At 51.7% G+C, this 13,383-nt stretch overlaps 6 protein-coding genes across 6 annotated transcripts; 2 read left to right on the forward strand and 4 right to left on the reverse strand.

The window, feature by feature from the left end:
• Positions 1-530: 530 nt before the first annotated feature.
• AUEXF2481DRAFT_35840 (uncharacterized protein) lies at positions 531-6,648 on the reverse strand. Its single transcript, XM_013492759.1, has 4 exons — positions 6,290-6,648; positions 6,114-6,226; positions 4,271-6,060; positions 531-3,380 (listed from the first exon to the last, which is right to left on the reverse strand). Exons 1-4 carry the CDS (start codon positions 6,407-6,409, stop codon positions 841-843), a joined length of 4,563 nt encoding a protein of 1,520 aa, XP_013348213.1. The 5' UTR covers positions 6,410-6,648; the 3' UTR covers positions 531-840.
• A 111-nt stretch (positions 6,649-6,759) lies between these two features.
• AUEXF2481DRAFT_1386 (uncharacterized protein) lies at positions 6,760-7,786 on the forward strand (the record flags this gene model as incomplete). The annotated part of the gene is made up of 4 exons (XM_013492494.1): positions 6,760-6,897; positions 6,959-7,092; positions 7,148-7,679; positions 7,736-7,786. 4 exons carry the CDS (start codon positions 6,760-6,762, stop codon positions 7,784-7,786), a joined length of 855 nt encoding a protein of 284 aa, XP_013347948.1.
• Positions 7,787-8,342: 556 nt separating this feature from the next.
• AUEXF2481DRAFT_1387 (uncharacterized protein) lies at positions 8,343-9,047 on the forward strand (the record flags this gene model as incomplete). The annotated part of the gene is made up of 1 exon (XM_013492495.1): positions 8,343-9,047. One exon carries the CDS (start codon positions 8,343-8,345, stop codon positions 9,045-9,047), a length of 705 nt encoding a protein of 234 aa, XP_013347949.1.
• A 277-nt stretch (positions 9,048-9,324) lies between these two features.
• On the reverse strand, positions 9,325-10,555 carry AUEXF2481DRAFT_203990 (uncharacterized protein). Its single transcript, XM_013493039.1, has one exon. It carries the CDS (start codon positions 10,307-10,309, stop codon positions 9,602-9,604), a length of 708 nt encoding a protein of 235 aa, XP_013348493.1. The 5' UTR covers positions 10,310-10,555; the 3' UTR covers positions 9,325-9,601.
• Positions 10,163-11,622, reverse strand: AUEXF2481DRAFT_76477 (uncharacterized protein). The gene is made up of 2 exons (XM_013492858.1): positions 10,619-11,622; positions 10,163-10,568 (listed from the first exon to the last, which is right to left on the reverse strand). Exons 1-2 carry the CDS (start codon positions 11,204-11,206, stop codon positions 10,497-10,499), a joined length of 660 nt encoding a protein of 219 aa, XP_013348312.1. The 5' UTR covers positions 11,207-11,622; the 3' UTR covers positions 10,163-10,496.
• Positions 11,623-11,856: 234 nt separating this feature from the next.
• On the reverse strand, positions 11,857-12,849 carry AUEXF2481DRAFT_35846 (uncharacterized protein). The gene has a single exon (XM_013492760.1). It carries the CDS (start codon positions 12,429-12,431, stop codon positions 11,988-11,990), a length of 444 nt encoding a protein of 147 aa, XP_013348214.1. The 5' UTR covers positions 12,432-12,849; the 3' UTR covers positions 11,857-11,987.
• Between the last annotated feature and the right edge of the window lie 534 nt (positions 12,850-13,383).

The raw sequence follows: 13,383 nt of genomic DNA on the forward strand, positions 1-13,383 counted from the left end.
TTGGAGATGTGCTCAAAAGAGACAGTGGAGAGGGATCGTTTAGGCAGTAACAAGTATCCAAGGACAAATGGCGAACAAGCTGCATTCAGCTCATCGTCGGTATCGAATTCACATAGATTGAGCGACTCCTGAATATAGAGCTTGCAAAAGCAACCCCCGTGATCTGTCCGACAGTCCGTGTCCATCAATATGCGGGACGGAAGGATGGCGACCCGCGAAGTGTTGATACAACAGATATTCCAGAATCAGGAATGGGACAGTCAAGAGTCATCGCCATATTAGAGTAGATTGTGTAGGGCGTGCATACTGTACATGCTGCACGTATTGTCTCTGTTGAGAGCAAGGGCGAAGGGATGGACGCACTGAAGAAGGAAGGGAAGGTCTGCCGGTAAATATCTTGGCGATGACAAGAACGACAGGGTTCTTTTCATGGGCAGCTTCGTCATGACAGCATTTTGAGACATGATTGCGTATCTGATTCTTTCCATGATGAATGACTCGACCACATTGATGCGATAAACTCACAGGGAAGCAATTTTGGACACAGAGATTGGTCTAGTTTTTACATGGAGCTATCGACGTTCAGTGAACGTGATGTGATGCTACCTGTGATGATAGTACAGTCGAATAAAATAAAATCTATTCCTAAAGGCCCAGAGGCAGCAGTGCTACTTCGCTCTGACAGTGCATCTGATGTCCGGGTATACCATGTTGGTCCTCTGTCTGATTGGACGACATTCTGAACTCACAATGGGATTGAGCTCAAATCTGGACCACAACCTCTTACAACACCTATTGTGTTTACATCTCTCCGTCCTCCAGTATGAGCAATATTCCGATTCAGTGAGTAAGGCCGATGTACTTTCTGTTCCTCTTCACCAGGCGGCGTAGACCTGCTTCCTTGTCTTCCGCAAATCGCTTGGCCTCAGCCAATCTACGCTCCAAGTCCTCAACACTGAGAATGTGATTTTTGTCTCTCTGCTGCTCCTCCTTGACAGCCTTCTCGTTGGGAGGACTCTGAGGTACTGGGGGCATGATGAACTCGTTGACGTACTTGCCAGCGGTGTCGACCAAGAAGCTTCCCTTCTTGCTGCCCTCCTCGACAGCCTTTTCCATGGCATTGGCACTGCGGTGACGGCCTCCGTTGGATGCGCCGTCGAACTCGCGGCGCAGAGCGGCAATGTCCAAAGCCGGGAAGTCAAGATCGGTAGGTGTGTTGCTGTGTTGGATGGGATGGAACTTCAGCTTCTCTGGCAGTTGGCGGTTCATGGCCTCCATTGCCAGGAAGCGATCTTCCAGCTGGGGCTCCATGTGTCGGATAATGGCACCACTCGGCGAGATAACAAGGCGCTCCCAAAGGTGATATTGCTCCTCGGTGAAGGGACGCCAGGCGTGACCAGAAAGCAGAATGTCGATGTCTTCCTTCTTGAGTTCAGGCATATGGGCCGGAATTGCGTTGTCAGGACTCAGATCGGAAGAGGTAGGAGCTTGCGTAGGCTTGTAGTGCGCGGCAGTCTGGGCGTAAGGGCGGAAGAAAGCGTCGAAAGCGCCGGCTATAGAGCCATGTTCGCTGCGCAGTTCTGCAATGAGAGAGGCAGGAGTCAGCGCTGCTGGTGGTGGTGGTGGTGGTGGTGGCGGTGGTGTAGGGGCTTTGACCGGAGTGACGGGAGCAGGAGCAGGAGCAGGAGCAGGAGCAGGAGCAGAATCAGGAGCAGGAGCAGGAGTAGGAGCAGGAGCAGGAGCAGGAGCTGGAGCTGGAGCTGGAGCTGGAGCTGGAGCAGGAGCAGGAGCAGGAGCAGGAGCAGGAGCAGGAGCAGGTGCGGGAGCAGGTGGAGGAGGGGAAGGAGTCTCGACCTTGACGGGCGTGGCGGGCTTCTCTACCTTTGGTGGTTCTTCGGGCTTGGCCTTCATCTTAGGAGAGGCGGGACGCGATGGAACGGGGCTCGACGCAGCAGGCGTGGATGTAGCGGGAGTTGAGGCCTTGTCTCTCTTGGACTTCTTCTTACGACTAGTAATAGCTTCCTGGATGGGTTCAGAGATGGGCTGAACAACATCCTTGGACAAGATCTCTTCGGTCATCTGCCTTGCCTTCTCCTGACGCATCTTCTTCTGTTGACTCTTTGTGTTCTGTCGAACAAACGCTGAACCGACTCTGCTTGAACTCGGAGGAGGAGGCGTATTGGCACGCGACAAGGAAGTCGAAGCGATCGAGATGTCATCCGAAATGTGGTCACTACTGGGAGTACCAGGAGGCTGAATAGAAGCAATGCTGGGCTGCCTCGACGGCATGCGAGACGCGGCGGCAGGAATCGAGCGAATTGCAGGAGCGACGACTGGTGCAGGCGGAGGAATGGCAGTTGTGAGACGCAGAGTGCGTGGAGCAGTCACCTTTTTGGCCGAGTCCGATGCTATGCTAGGACTTTGTGGGCGCGATGTAGTGATGGTGTTCCATGTACGAGGGATGTTTTCGGTCTTGACTGGGGTCGAAGCAAGGGAAGTAGGAACTTCAGCTCCATTGAGGACAGCGGCTGTTATGTCAATCTTTCCAGGGTGCTTCTTCTTACTGACGGTCTCACCAGCCGCCGATCTTGCCGCAGCAGCAGCCTCCGCAGGTGTCAAGTCCTTGATCAGATCAACAGTCCTGGTTGCGGCTTTGCTCATCTCTTCCTTAGAAGCACCTGGTGGAGCTGGTTGTGCATCCGAGATCTTGGTTTGAGACGCTGCATTCTCGAGCTTTTCAGCCGCGTTCTTTTGAGCTTCGGCTTCAGCTGCAGCATAGGCAGCGGCGGCGGCCTTCTCAGCCTTCTCCATTCTCTCAGCCTCTTTCTTGGCAAGTTTGTCGGCTCTCTTCGCCTTCTTTGCTTCGGCCTTCTCAGCCTTGGTCTCGGCCTTTGACGGAGTCTCGGCCTCAGCTCCAGGTGCAGTATCAGTGGTCTCAGCATATTCGACATTGGCAAGATGTGATTCGGAACGTCCACGCTTCGTAGGTGTGGCGAAGTCGTCGATGACGTTGGCAAACGCTCTGCTTTCATGTCTCAAAGGGGTAGGTGCTCGTGAGGGCGTTCCGAGTAATATTGGAACAGCAGGGAGAATCTGGGAATTTACCCGACGTAGACTCGCTCTTGAACTGGATCGTGAAGTGGGAAGGGATACAGACGAGTCGTCTTTGAACGGGGCGATGACAGGAGCAGTGAAACCTGGAGGAATTGACGGTGTCGAACGTCTGGGTACATCGTCTTCATCATCAAGGTCAAGAGACTGCAGTGATTGGCCCAACCCTTCTAAACCAGGAGGCACTGGGGGTGTCGAGCGTCCAGGTTCGTCGAAAAGATCTGATGAAAGATGAGCGGCGCCACCAAGGGATGAGATGTCTGAAATGTCTATACCTTCAGTCAGCACTGTTCTGAAAGTATGGTTTTGTATACATCGAAAGGTAAGCGGCTGTTTTCGGCAGATGGTAGACGAGCGCCGCGAGATAGAAAGCTAGTATACATGATGTAAAATCACACAGAAACGCCAGATGAAAGTATAGAAATAGGTGCAAGACGGCAGAACACTGATTTTGTTAATCTACCAATCTGCGACATCAAAGGTAAGATGATACGTACAAGAAGATGGCTAACGTTGGGGGACGTGAGAGGCATAAGGAAATGAGAGAACTCCTGCCGTCCATATAGCCATAGCGGCAAAATGCATCGATGACAACTCCGAAGCTGACGAGGATGGCCAACCGGACATGATATAAAACCCGAAACGCCAGAGGCTGAAGACTCGGATGTCTTCTCTTGTAAAGGCCAATGCTGTTCATGCTTTCCACCTAAATCAAGACGCCGGTAGCAAAGTCATGGGGATAAATGGGACATGACTGGAAAAAGAAAAACAAAAGCAAGAAAGGAATAAACAAAACAAGTCAAACAAAACCAAGGGGTTGCGGTAGTCTACCATCTGCGAAAAGCACCGGCGTCGGCGCTGCCGTATACGTTATGCAACCCACCTTGTCCTTGACCAGTGAAAAGCCCCTGGTTTCCGATCTGACCAGCTTGGTGCAGTCTGGCCTGAAGAATGCTGGGGTCTGCTACATCAACTACACCACCTCCAGAGGAGGAAGTGTTAGCATGTTTGTGCTTTTTACCCTTCTTTTTGGGCTTCTGAACAGCGTCTTGGTAGACTTGAGGCTGAGTGCCATAAGGAAGATTCAAAAGACCAGGGGCTGGCACTGGAGTGGAACTGGTGGGGTGCTGATGTAAGAAAGAAGGAAACATTAACTCACGCTTTGCGGCATCTGACATTTGAGCACCTCCACCGAGGTTGCGGTTTCGCAAAAGATCTCTCATCATTTCATCATTAGGGTTGTGCCCAGTTAAGTTTGCGCCATATCCCAGACTGCTTGTGGCAAAACCATGGCCTTGACCGAACATGCCGCCTCCGCTGATCGGAGGAGTTCCGATATTCTTGAGACCAGGGGGAGGTCCCTGGACATTGCTGTAAAAGCCGCCTGGAGGAGGTTGCTGGAAGGCAGATTGAGAGGGCATCATGGACGATTGTTGGTTCATAAGTTTGGCGTTGGCGACAGGCTTGACTGCAGCGACAGCCGTGGAAGAGTCGTTGGCAAACGTGTATCGTGAAACATTACGTGCGTGGCCGGCTGGAGCAGCGGGTGGGGGTTGGAAGGGAGGCTGGTTGGTTGAAGCCGAAGGAGTCTTGAACTGCTGAAGGAGCAACTGCTGGCGTTGCTGGGCAGTCAAGTTGGGAGCGGTGATGCTGAGATTTGAAAGCTCGTTGGAAAGGAAACCACCGTCGATGACCGAGTTCGAGCGCGACGAAGGTGGCTCGATGGCGTGCTGAGGAGACTGACCACGGCCTGCCGTGTCTTCTGGCTCGCCTCCAAGCTGCATGCTTCCACCAATCTCGGGACCGGTTTCATCCTCGACGCTGTTGACCGTCTGCTGAGCGAGCTGAGCCTCTGCTTCCAGTCGTCGGCGCTCCTCATCTTCCTCCTCTTCGCGTTGTCTCATTGCACGTCTCTTGGCACCGCCGTGTGGGTCGAAAAGCGATGGGAAATTGTCAAAGTCAATGCCGCTATCTTCCAGTGTCTTAGTGGAGAGAACGAAGTTGAGGTCGAAAGATTGGAAAGCCTTGAACATGTGTGTGAGTGGGTCTTCAACAAACGGCTTCTTCTTCTTGACGGGTGCGACGGGGGCTGGCGGCGGACTTGGAGTAGCTGGTAGTTCTGGCTCGGGCTCGGGTGATGGCTCGCGTTCGGGTTCGGGCTGAGGCTGGGGCTCAGGCTTGGGTTTCTCTCTAACTGTTTCTTTGGGCATGACAAGTGAGACAGAGCGGGTGCTGGCGGTGCGGCTCATCTGAGGAGCCTTGGACGCCCAGCTGGCAGTTGAAGGCAACGCAGGACCATCATGTTCGACGCTCGGGCTCGGAGGGATGTACTGCGAGTCTTGTCGGGTGAGGGTATGCGCGGCGGCAACAGGCTGTTGACTCTGCGGAGGAGGTTGCGAGGCGGGCTGCGACTGAGCTTGCGGGTGCTGTGTCGAGATGACGTTCATCGAAGACAAGTCCTGGCGGGTGAAACTGTCATTCTCCTCACCGGGCTCGTGCAGGAACATGCAATTGCGATTGGTGCATTGCTCATTGCGAAGATATGCCGAACAGTACTTTGTAGTACCGAACTGGGCTCTCAAGACTCTGTCGCCATTCTGTGAGCCGTCGACGGCAGCGATGCAAGAGGCGGCGTCTTGCTTGCGCGCGTAGGTGACGTAGACGCCGACAGACTGCGGGTTGATGTTGTCCTTTGCCTTGCTGACGACTATCTTGACAATCTTGCCGTATTGGCCAAAGTACTGGTCGCCGCGGAGAGTCTCGAGCAGTCTATCCTCTTGCACTCTGGGGCTCAAACCAGTCACATAAACCAGGTTCTTTTGCACGACGCGCAAGCCTGCGAGATGTTTGCGGGACAGAGTATCGGCCTCGCGCTTCAGGGCTTCCTTTTGAGCAGCGGCGGACTGCTTCTTTTGCTTGGCGGCCTGCTTGGCTCTCCACAGGGCTTCTCTGCGATGGGTGTCAGTGGTGGGCGAGCAGAGGGTCTGCACAGGGGTGGGTACTCTTCCGGGCCAGGTTTGCGAAACTCTATGTTGGCATCGTCGTATGGGCGTCGACAGGCCGGACAGAGGCCGTTCATGTTGTTGCGAACATTGTGATAGCAGAACTGGCAGATCTGGTGGAGAGGGAGAGGGTTAGCGAGACGGCAGCTTGAGCTGTTTCCTGAGGCAGCGCATACCTGATAACCACAGACGCAAGGTCTAAAGCCCCGATCTGATAGATCAAACTCTTCGACACAGAGGGGACATGTCTCTTCCTCATCGTCGTCGATGAACTGATCTTGCTGGGTCCGCGACATTGCGTGGCACTGTGAGAGCGAAAGTGTTGATGTTTGGAGAATGGGCGTGTGATCGTGGACGCGCAGAGGCGGAGAAATGATGCAGCCGCTTTCACAAAGGAACAAGAAAGGACAGGCAGCTTCCGTATTGGATTAGAAGGAGATGGAAATCAAAGTGGTAGTGTAACAGCGCGGCCGCGGGAAAGAGCAACTGCTCTGCGTGCAACTTGCTGCGAGGAAGGAGACTGTGCGCTCGGGCCACCCGCCCTCTGATTGGCCAAGCAGGAAGGAACGATGATGACCATCATTGCTGCTGCTGCTTCCCTAGACCGAGTCTCTGGCAATTGTCAATTATCTCACACAAACACACCATGGCTCTACGACAATCCGCCGCTCGCTCTCTGCGCATCGCCTCGCGCAATGTCGCTCCCTCGAGCAGGGCCTTCTCCGTGTCGGCTCTGCGCCAGAAGGAGCTCGCCGCCGATGTTTCCGACTTGCCCAACATGAGAGTACGATGCTCTGCCTAGCAATTGCCACATGCCGATGATCGAGTATTGATGTCTTTATCAGCACGCCCAAAGAAGCGCTCAGGGCCGTCTCCATGTCCCCATCGTCAACCCGGCCGACAAGTTCCAAGAAAAGGCCGACAGCCTGCACCAGTACGGACAATACTTGATGGCCTGCATGCCCAAGTACATTCAGCAGTGCGTATACCCGTTGTTCGCCCTCAGTATACTCGCATTGACACGCTTCGCCCAGATTCTCGGTTTGGAAGGATGAGCTCGTCATCTACATTGCCCCTGCCGCCGTTCTCCCCGTCTTCAACTTCCTCAAGTACCACACAGCCGCCGAGTTCACTCAGATCAGCGACATCACCGCTGTCGATTATCCTACACGCGACCAGCGTTTCGAGGTTGTCTACAACATGCTTTCCGTCCGCCACAACGCCCGTATCCGCGTCAAGACCTACGCCGACGAGGCCACTCCTGTTCCATCGCTTTGCGGTCTCTACGATGGTGCCAACTGGTACGAGCGTGAGGTTTACGACTTGTTCGGTGTCTTCTTCGTTGGACACCCCGATCTCCGCCGCATCATGACCGACTACGGTTTCGACGGTCACCCGCTTCGCAAGGACTTCCCTCTCACTGGTTACACTGAGATTCGTTACGACGAAGAGCAGAAGCGCATTGTTGTCGAACCCCTGGAGTTGACCCAGGCCTTCAGAAACTTCGAGGGTGGTAGCTCTGCTTGGGAGCAGGTCGGTCCTGGTCATGACAGAAGGCCCGAGAGCGTGAGTCCAACTACTTCCATATGGCTACAGCAACTCGTACTGACGAACAACCACAGTTCAAGCTTCCTACACCAAAGCCCGAGCCCAAGGCAGAGGAGAAGAAGTAAAAGATTCCATCTAGACTCCCTGGCGGTGTATCATAGTGTAATCAGTCAGGTCAAACTTCATTACCGACTTTTTTTTTTGTTCATACCTAAGATATCGAAGTTTTTGCTCCAATTCACCAGTCAATTCTTATAGCAAGCACCATCATACAAGGACATTTTGAAGCACTTCTCGACCCAACTGGAGCTTCAGCGCACGGTCCACCATCTCTCGCACCTTCCTATCCGAGGCACCGAGTACACAGGCTGCCATCTCGTCAGGGAAGGATGGTGAATGTCTTCAAAAAAACCCAACCAACCAATGGGAATACACACTAACATGCGCCAGTATCACTATCAACGACTGTGACTCACGCCATGCACTTGGGATAATCTTGGTCTCCAGATAAGCAATTGTACATAACAACAACCACTTGCTCAGTGTCTCGGTAGAAACATCAAGATTTCTATCTTATTGACCTTAGTCCTTGAAGCAAGTAATTCACAAATAGCTCGCCACGAACAAATCCACTCAGTATACAGTGAAACTCTCTGGAACCAGGTATCCTCGCATACCATAATGGACACAATCACACATAACAACCTTCCCGAACCCATCGTCTCCAACCTCGACCATTCTGTCACCACAAGCGGAAGCTCTCTAGATCCAGCACAACACGTCTTCAAAACCCCAGATCAACCAAAGACCTCAACAATGCCAGACCCAACCTTCCAAATCACCACACCCCGCCTCAAAATCTCCCACCTCAACCCCTCTGACCCCTCCCACTGCGACTTCCTAGTCTCCCTCTGGAACACGCCCGAATTCATCACCATGCTAGAAGGAAAACCAACCTCCATAACCACACCCTCAGCCGCGAAATCACTGATAGAAACCCGTTTTGCATCTGACCATGCAAGAAATGGTTATGGTATTTTCTTGGTCTCGTTGCTTGAGAGCAATGTACCTATTGGCACGGTATCTCTTATGCGAGGGGAAAATTCTTCGCTCAGGGCTCCCGATATGGGGTTTGCGATGCTTTCTGGGTATATGAGGAAGGGGTTTGCTGTGGAGGCTGCTAGAGCACTTTTGGAGTATGCGGAGAGGAAGTTGGGTGTTGATGCGGTGTTTGGGTTTTGTGATGAGTGGAATGAGGGGAGTATGGGTGTGTTGAGGAAGCTTGGGATGAAGTGGGAGGGTGTTAGGAAGGTTAAGGAGTTTGGAGGTAATGAGGTTGCTTGTTGGAGTTGGGGTATGGATGATGTCGAGGAGTATGGTCTTTGAGTGTTAATGCATGTGGTTTCTAGATGTTGGGGGAAGGGGGTTTTTGGTTTTATGGCAGGAGATAGTGAGCGCTTGGTTCTTGGTCATCAAACATCACTTGCTCAGTGGTTATTTCCTGATGCTTGCAGCTTCTCTACTATTCTTGTCACTGCCTCATATGTTTTAAAACATGTCACATCCTCCATTTCCTGCCAGAGCAAGACCAACAGGCTATTATCCTTCACAAAGCCACTCACATCGAAGATCGCGGCTACAATGCCTCACTCAAACGAAGAAAAAGCACCCTCACAACCCAAAAGCCATCAAACAAAACAAAACCACTTCTGACAACCACCACAAGCATGCCAAAAGAAACAGTCTACCTCATAACATCCTCCGACACCCTCTTCACCTACACCCTAACAACCCACCTCTGCACCCGCCCCAACACCTTCATAATCGCTCTCTGCAAAACCTCCTCCCCCACATGGACATGGCGTCTCCTCTGCTCAGGCAAGAAAGAAGTCTCCTCTTTCGTTCAACCGCTCCATCTCACCTCCTCTCTCAGCCTCACCTCAGCAGCAGAAACCGTGGCCAAGAAATGGAACAAGAAGATCGATGTACTGCTTTGTTGTCCAGAAAGCTATACTGATTCGAGGGGTGTGGTTTCTGCCTTTCTGCCGGTTATGCAGATGGAGTGCAAGGTTTTGGTGCTGGAGAAGAGAGTGGAGAAATGGTGTAGGGATTTTGTGGCGCAGATGCATAAGGGGAGTGGGATTGTGAGTTTGGGGGTGGAGGTTGGAGAGGTGAGAGAAGCTGAGATGAGGAAGAAAGCTGTGTGGGTGTTGGGCGTCATGGATAGGGTTACCAAGAAGAAGGGTTCGGGCAGTGTGGTTGCTTGGGACTGATGATTGACGAAGGAGCAGATGATCGGGGACACGGAGATATGAATGTCTGTTGACAACAGTCCACACGACTCCCACTTCACGTACCAAAAGTTGTACAGCACGCTCAGAAATCCCTGGGGATATCGATTTCTGCGCTCGGTATGAAGCCATGTGAAGGGGATACGCGTAATGCAATTGATCAACCTGCTCCATCTGTGTTGCATGATACAAGAGGCGTCTGACACGCCTCGACGAGAGAACAACAACAACGAAGAGCAAAATCACAACCCAAAATAGCAAAACTAATACCTCAGTATTAGAAAGGCCTTCCACTCGTCCATGATCTGAGTCACTGATGTCGGTCATCAGCTGCGTAATGCTATTCAAGACGTACATTTTGGGGCAGAGGCTCTTTTTTTGGTTTTGTGAGTGTTGAGTGGTTAAGCCGTTACACCAAACAGAGGACTGACGGTAATAAATGAATTTGGGGAATGTATAAGGATAGACGTGATAAAAGAGGGGGTCAGGGTTCGACTCTGGGCTGAGATCGAGGATTGCTTTGCATTGAGTTGGAGTGAAGAAATTACCACTGGCGCTTGGTGTTGTCGAAGGATTGGAAGGTGCCTGATGTCTCGTCTCTAGTCGCGTTGTCAATCTGCGATAATAGATTAGGATCGGTTTTCACATGATGTCGAGCCCACTCACCTTCTCGAGTATAGCTTCGACGCTCTGATCCAACGACACAGGTGCTATCTCCATCCCGACCGACTCAGCACCATGATTACCCATCTCTATCCTCACCCAACCAGGACTCAACACCCAACTACACACCTTCCCATTCTCAAAATGTATCTTCCTGACAATGAAGTTCACCGCAGCTTTACTCGCTACGTAAGTAGTGACTGGCATCAGTGCCGTGGCCCCCATGTCGCTCAGGCTTGCAACACCCGTACTCATGGCAACATACTTGGATTTCGAGGCCCGCAGAAGCAAGGGTATGAAAGATTGGAGAAGAGCGAGAGGACCTAAAATGTTGACTTCGAAATGGTTACGCAAAGCCTCCAGAGGTGTCTCAGCAGCAGAAGCGTAGCAATCGCTGATGCCACTGTTCGCTATCACGACATCCACATGGTCGTAGCCGTGGCAGTTTTTAACGGTCTCAACAGTAGCCTCAGCGTGATATGGGATGGGAGCGTCGGTTTCGATAGGCATCACGTAGCTGTCATGCCCTACAGGCAAAGAGGTCAATATCTCGGTCTCGAATACAAGCAGTAGAGTAAGAGTCGTGGTCATGGCGAGTCCGGGTCCTCGGTTTGCTCCAGTGAAAACTGCTCCAGTGATTACTCAGACCATTTGTCCCGGTTTGCGACGAGGGTTGTAAGGAGGCCATCTTGTTTCGTCGTTGACTTCGCCTATGACCGGAGATGCATTAGACGTGGCAGGAGCTGAGTATGGTGTGATAGCCATTTTGTTATTCTAGCAACGACTGCCTGTGCGTGAGCCTACATCTCTTATGATACCTTCACCGTAGCATGTTGAGCATTACGGAGCGAATCTGATGAGCTGACAGCGTCCGAAGTAAGGCTTCAAGACACAAGCCCATGGTCACGGAGTCGCCGTCAGCTACGACGAAAATGAGCTGCGTCGCTGGATCCTACAGTCATTGCCTCTGGAAGGTCAAACGAGTGTGGAGCAGGATGTCATTGTGCATGCAGAAGAGTTAGAGATTGGAGAGAAGTGTTTGGAGTTGAGATGGGTTACGCCCCGAGCTTTGGTGTTCATAATTTGTGCATGAGCTTCTTCAATTTGTGCATGCCTCTGCGCCTCTTGACAGGCTGTCAATCAACAAACATGCTTTCTATTGAGCTCACATAGTTTGATACAAAGGTAGAACCGATCAATCAGAGGACATTGCACATGATAGCAGAGAGACTGTTGATATCGCGAACATAACGAAAAGGGTCAAACGATACACTATGCTTGGATCAATCAAACGCTCATGATCAGGCGGCTATACAGTGTAGATTTGTGTATTTCAACGACATAGAAGTGTGTACCAACTATCCGAGATTGTTCAAGTGCAGCTACTCGAGCCAGAGATGAACTCCCCGGTAGAGTTCTCACATCCACAAACACCAGTCTGAGGATCCTTGATACATCCAGCGCCCTCACCACTGCTCTCGCCATTGTCATTCCAGAAGAAAGTCCAGTAGTCAGAGTCAGTGCTCAATTGGCTATCGGTAGGCGCAGTGCAAGTGTAGGCCTCGCAAGTGCCGTAGGGAGCACCGTGGTTGGCATCGTATTGGTGGTCGACCTTGAAGATAGCAAAGGTCTGAGTCTTGGAGGTTCTCGTGTTATGGCTGCACTCGGCGGCTTGGATGGCTTTACTGGTCTTTGCCGGGCTGCATGAGGGAGATTTGGGGTATTTGCCCTTGGTGTTTGAGGAGGCGGGATCCAGGGTGGCAGTGGCAAGACCAAGAGTCAAGGCGACAGCGAAGATGTTGGTGGTGAACTTCATGTTTGTTTTTAAGAAGGTGTTCAACTTATAGAAGGAGCGACTTGAAAATAAAGCGAGACCAGCTTGCTTGGATACTGTCTGAGATTGAATGTGGTAGGCAAAGAACCAGACAGCAGCTTTTGAGGTTTTTATAGGCGTGCGCACTACGACTTCAACTCCATGTTATTCCACCTACATTGTTTCGAAGATCTAGGGCAGGCAGGGCATGGTCGACTTGACGGTTGCACCGTGTCGAGTAGAGAGAAGCTGCGACATTAGGCGTGTGTCAGCCTAAGGGCCGGGCCTTGACAACCCTTGCGAACGCGTCAACGCTGTTTCATGCGCATGAGGGTCTCTACTTTCGATTTCGTGATGAGGGATTCCGGTCTTCGGTGTCTTGTGCAGGCGTGATTGATCAGTGCAAGTTGGAAGTTTCGACAGTTTTTTCTTTGTGTGCCGCGGCGAGCGTGAGTTGGCACGACTCGAATTTTGGCCGAGGCCCACGTTCTGGCCTACGACCCTGGTCTACAATTTGTTATAGTCATTATTAACATCCAAGCGGTGCGACTCGTCTACACACACAGGCAATTAGTGTTACAGCATCAATGGATGAAAACCTACATCCTGCCAATCATGATCTCCACGGGTGTGGTCTAGGACAAGAACTATGTAAAGAACTTCTTTGTGGAAATGTCACAGTCAGATACATCCCAAGATTGATCAGATGAATGAGTTCCTGATCTCACACATCACTCACTAAAGCATTGGCCTGTCATACGACAAGTCGACCCATCAATCCACCGTGGGTTTTAGCACTGTTCGTGTTCTTACTCATCTCCTTGACCATAGCAGTTCCCCTTAATCCAGAAGACGCAAGTCCGATACTCGCCAACACAGTGCCTGAACCTCACAACAAAACGGAAGCGAATACACGTGGATTGGAAAGTCTGGATCTGATCAAACAGGACAATTG

The sequence above is a fragment of the Aureobasidium subglaciale genome (genome assembly GCF_000721755.1).
Source record: "Aureobasidium subglaciale EXF-2481 unplaced genomic scaffold scaffold_1, whole genome shotgun sequence".
NCBI lineage: Eukaryota > Fungi > Ascomycota > Dothideomycetes > Dothideales > Saccotheciaceae > Aureobasidium > Aureobasidium subglaciale.

Bases quoted from the DNA above. Each gene is read 5' to 3' on its own strand.
- AUEXF2481DRAFT_35840 (XM_013492759.1), bottom strand. From the start codon at position 6,409: ATGTCGCGGACCCAGCAAGATCAGTTCATCGACGACGATGAGGAAGAG. The intron at 6,227-6,289 runs GTATGCGCTGCC...CCTCTCCACCAG, and splicing joins CTTGCGTCTGTGGTTATCAG to ATCTGCCAGTTCTGCTATCA. The intron at 6,061-6,113 runs GTACCCACCCCT...CACCCATCGCAG, and splicing joins CGCAAACCTGGCCCGGAAGA to AGAAGCCCTGTGGAGAGCCA.
- AUEXF2481DRAFT_203990 (XM_013493039.1), bottom strand. From the start codon at position 10,309: ATGTACGTCTTGAATAGCATTACGCAGCTGATGACCGACATCAGTGAC.
- AUEXF2481DRAFT_76477 (XM_013492858.1), bottom strand. From the start codon at position 11,206: ATGACCACGACTCTTACTCTACTGCTTGTATTCGAGACCGAGATATTG. The intron at 10,569-10,618 runs GTGAGTGGGCTC...CTATTATCGCAG, and splicing joins TCGAAGCTATACTCGAGAAG to ATTGACAACGCGACTAGAGA.
- AUEXF2481DRAFT_35846 (XM_013492760.1), bottom strand. From the start codon at position 12,431: ATGAAGTTCACCACCAACATCTTCGCTGTCGCCTTGACTCTTGGTCTT.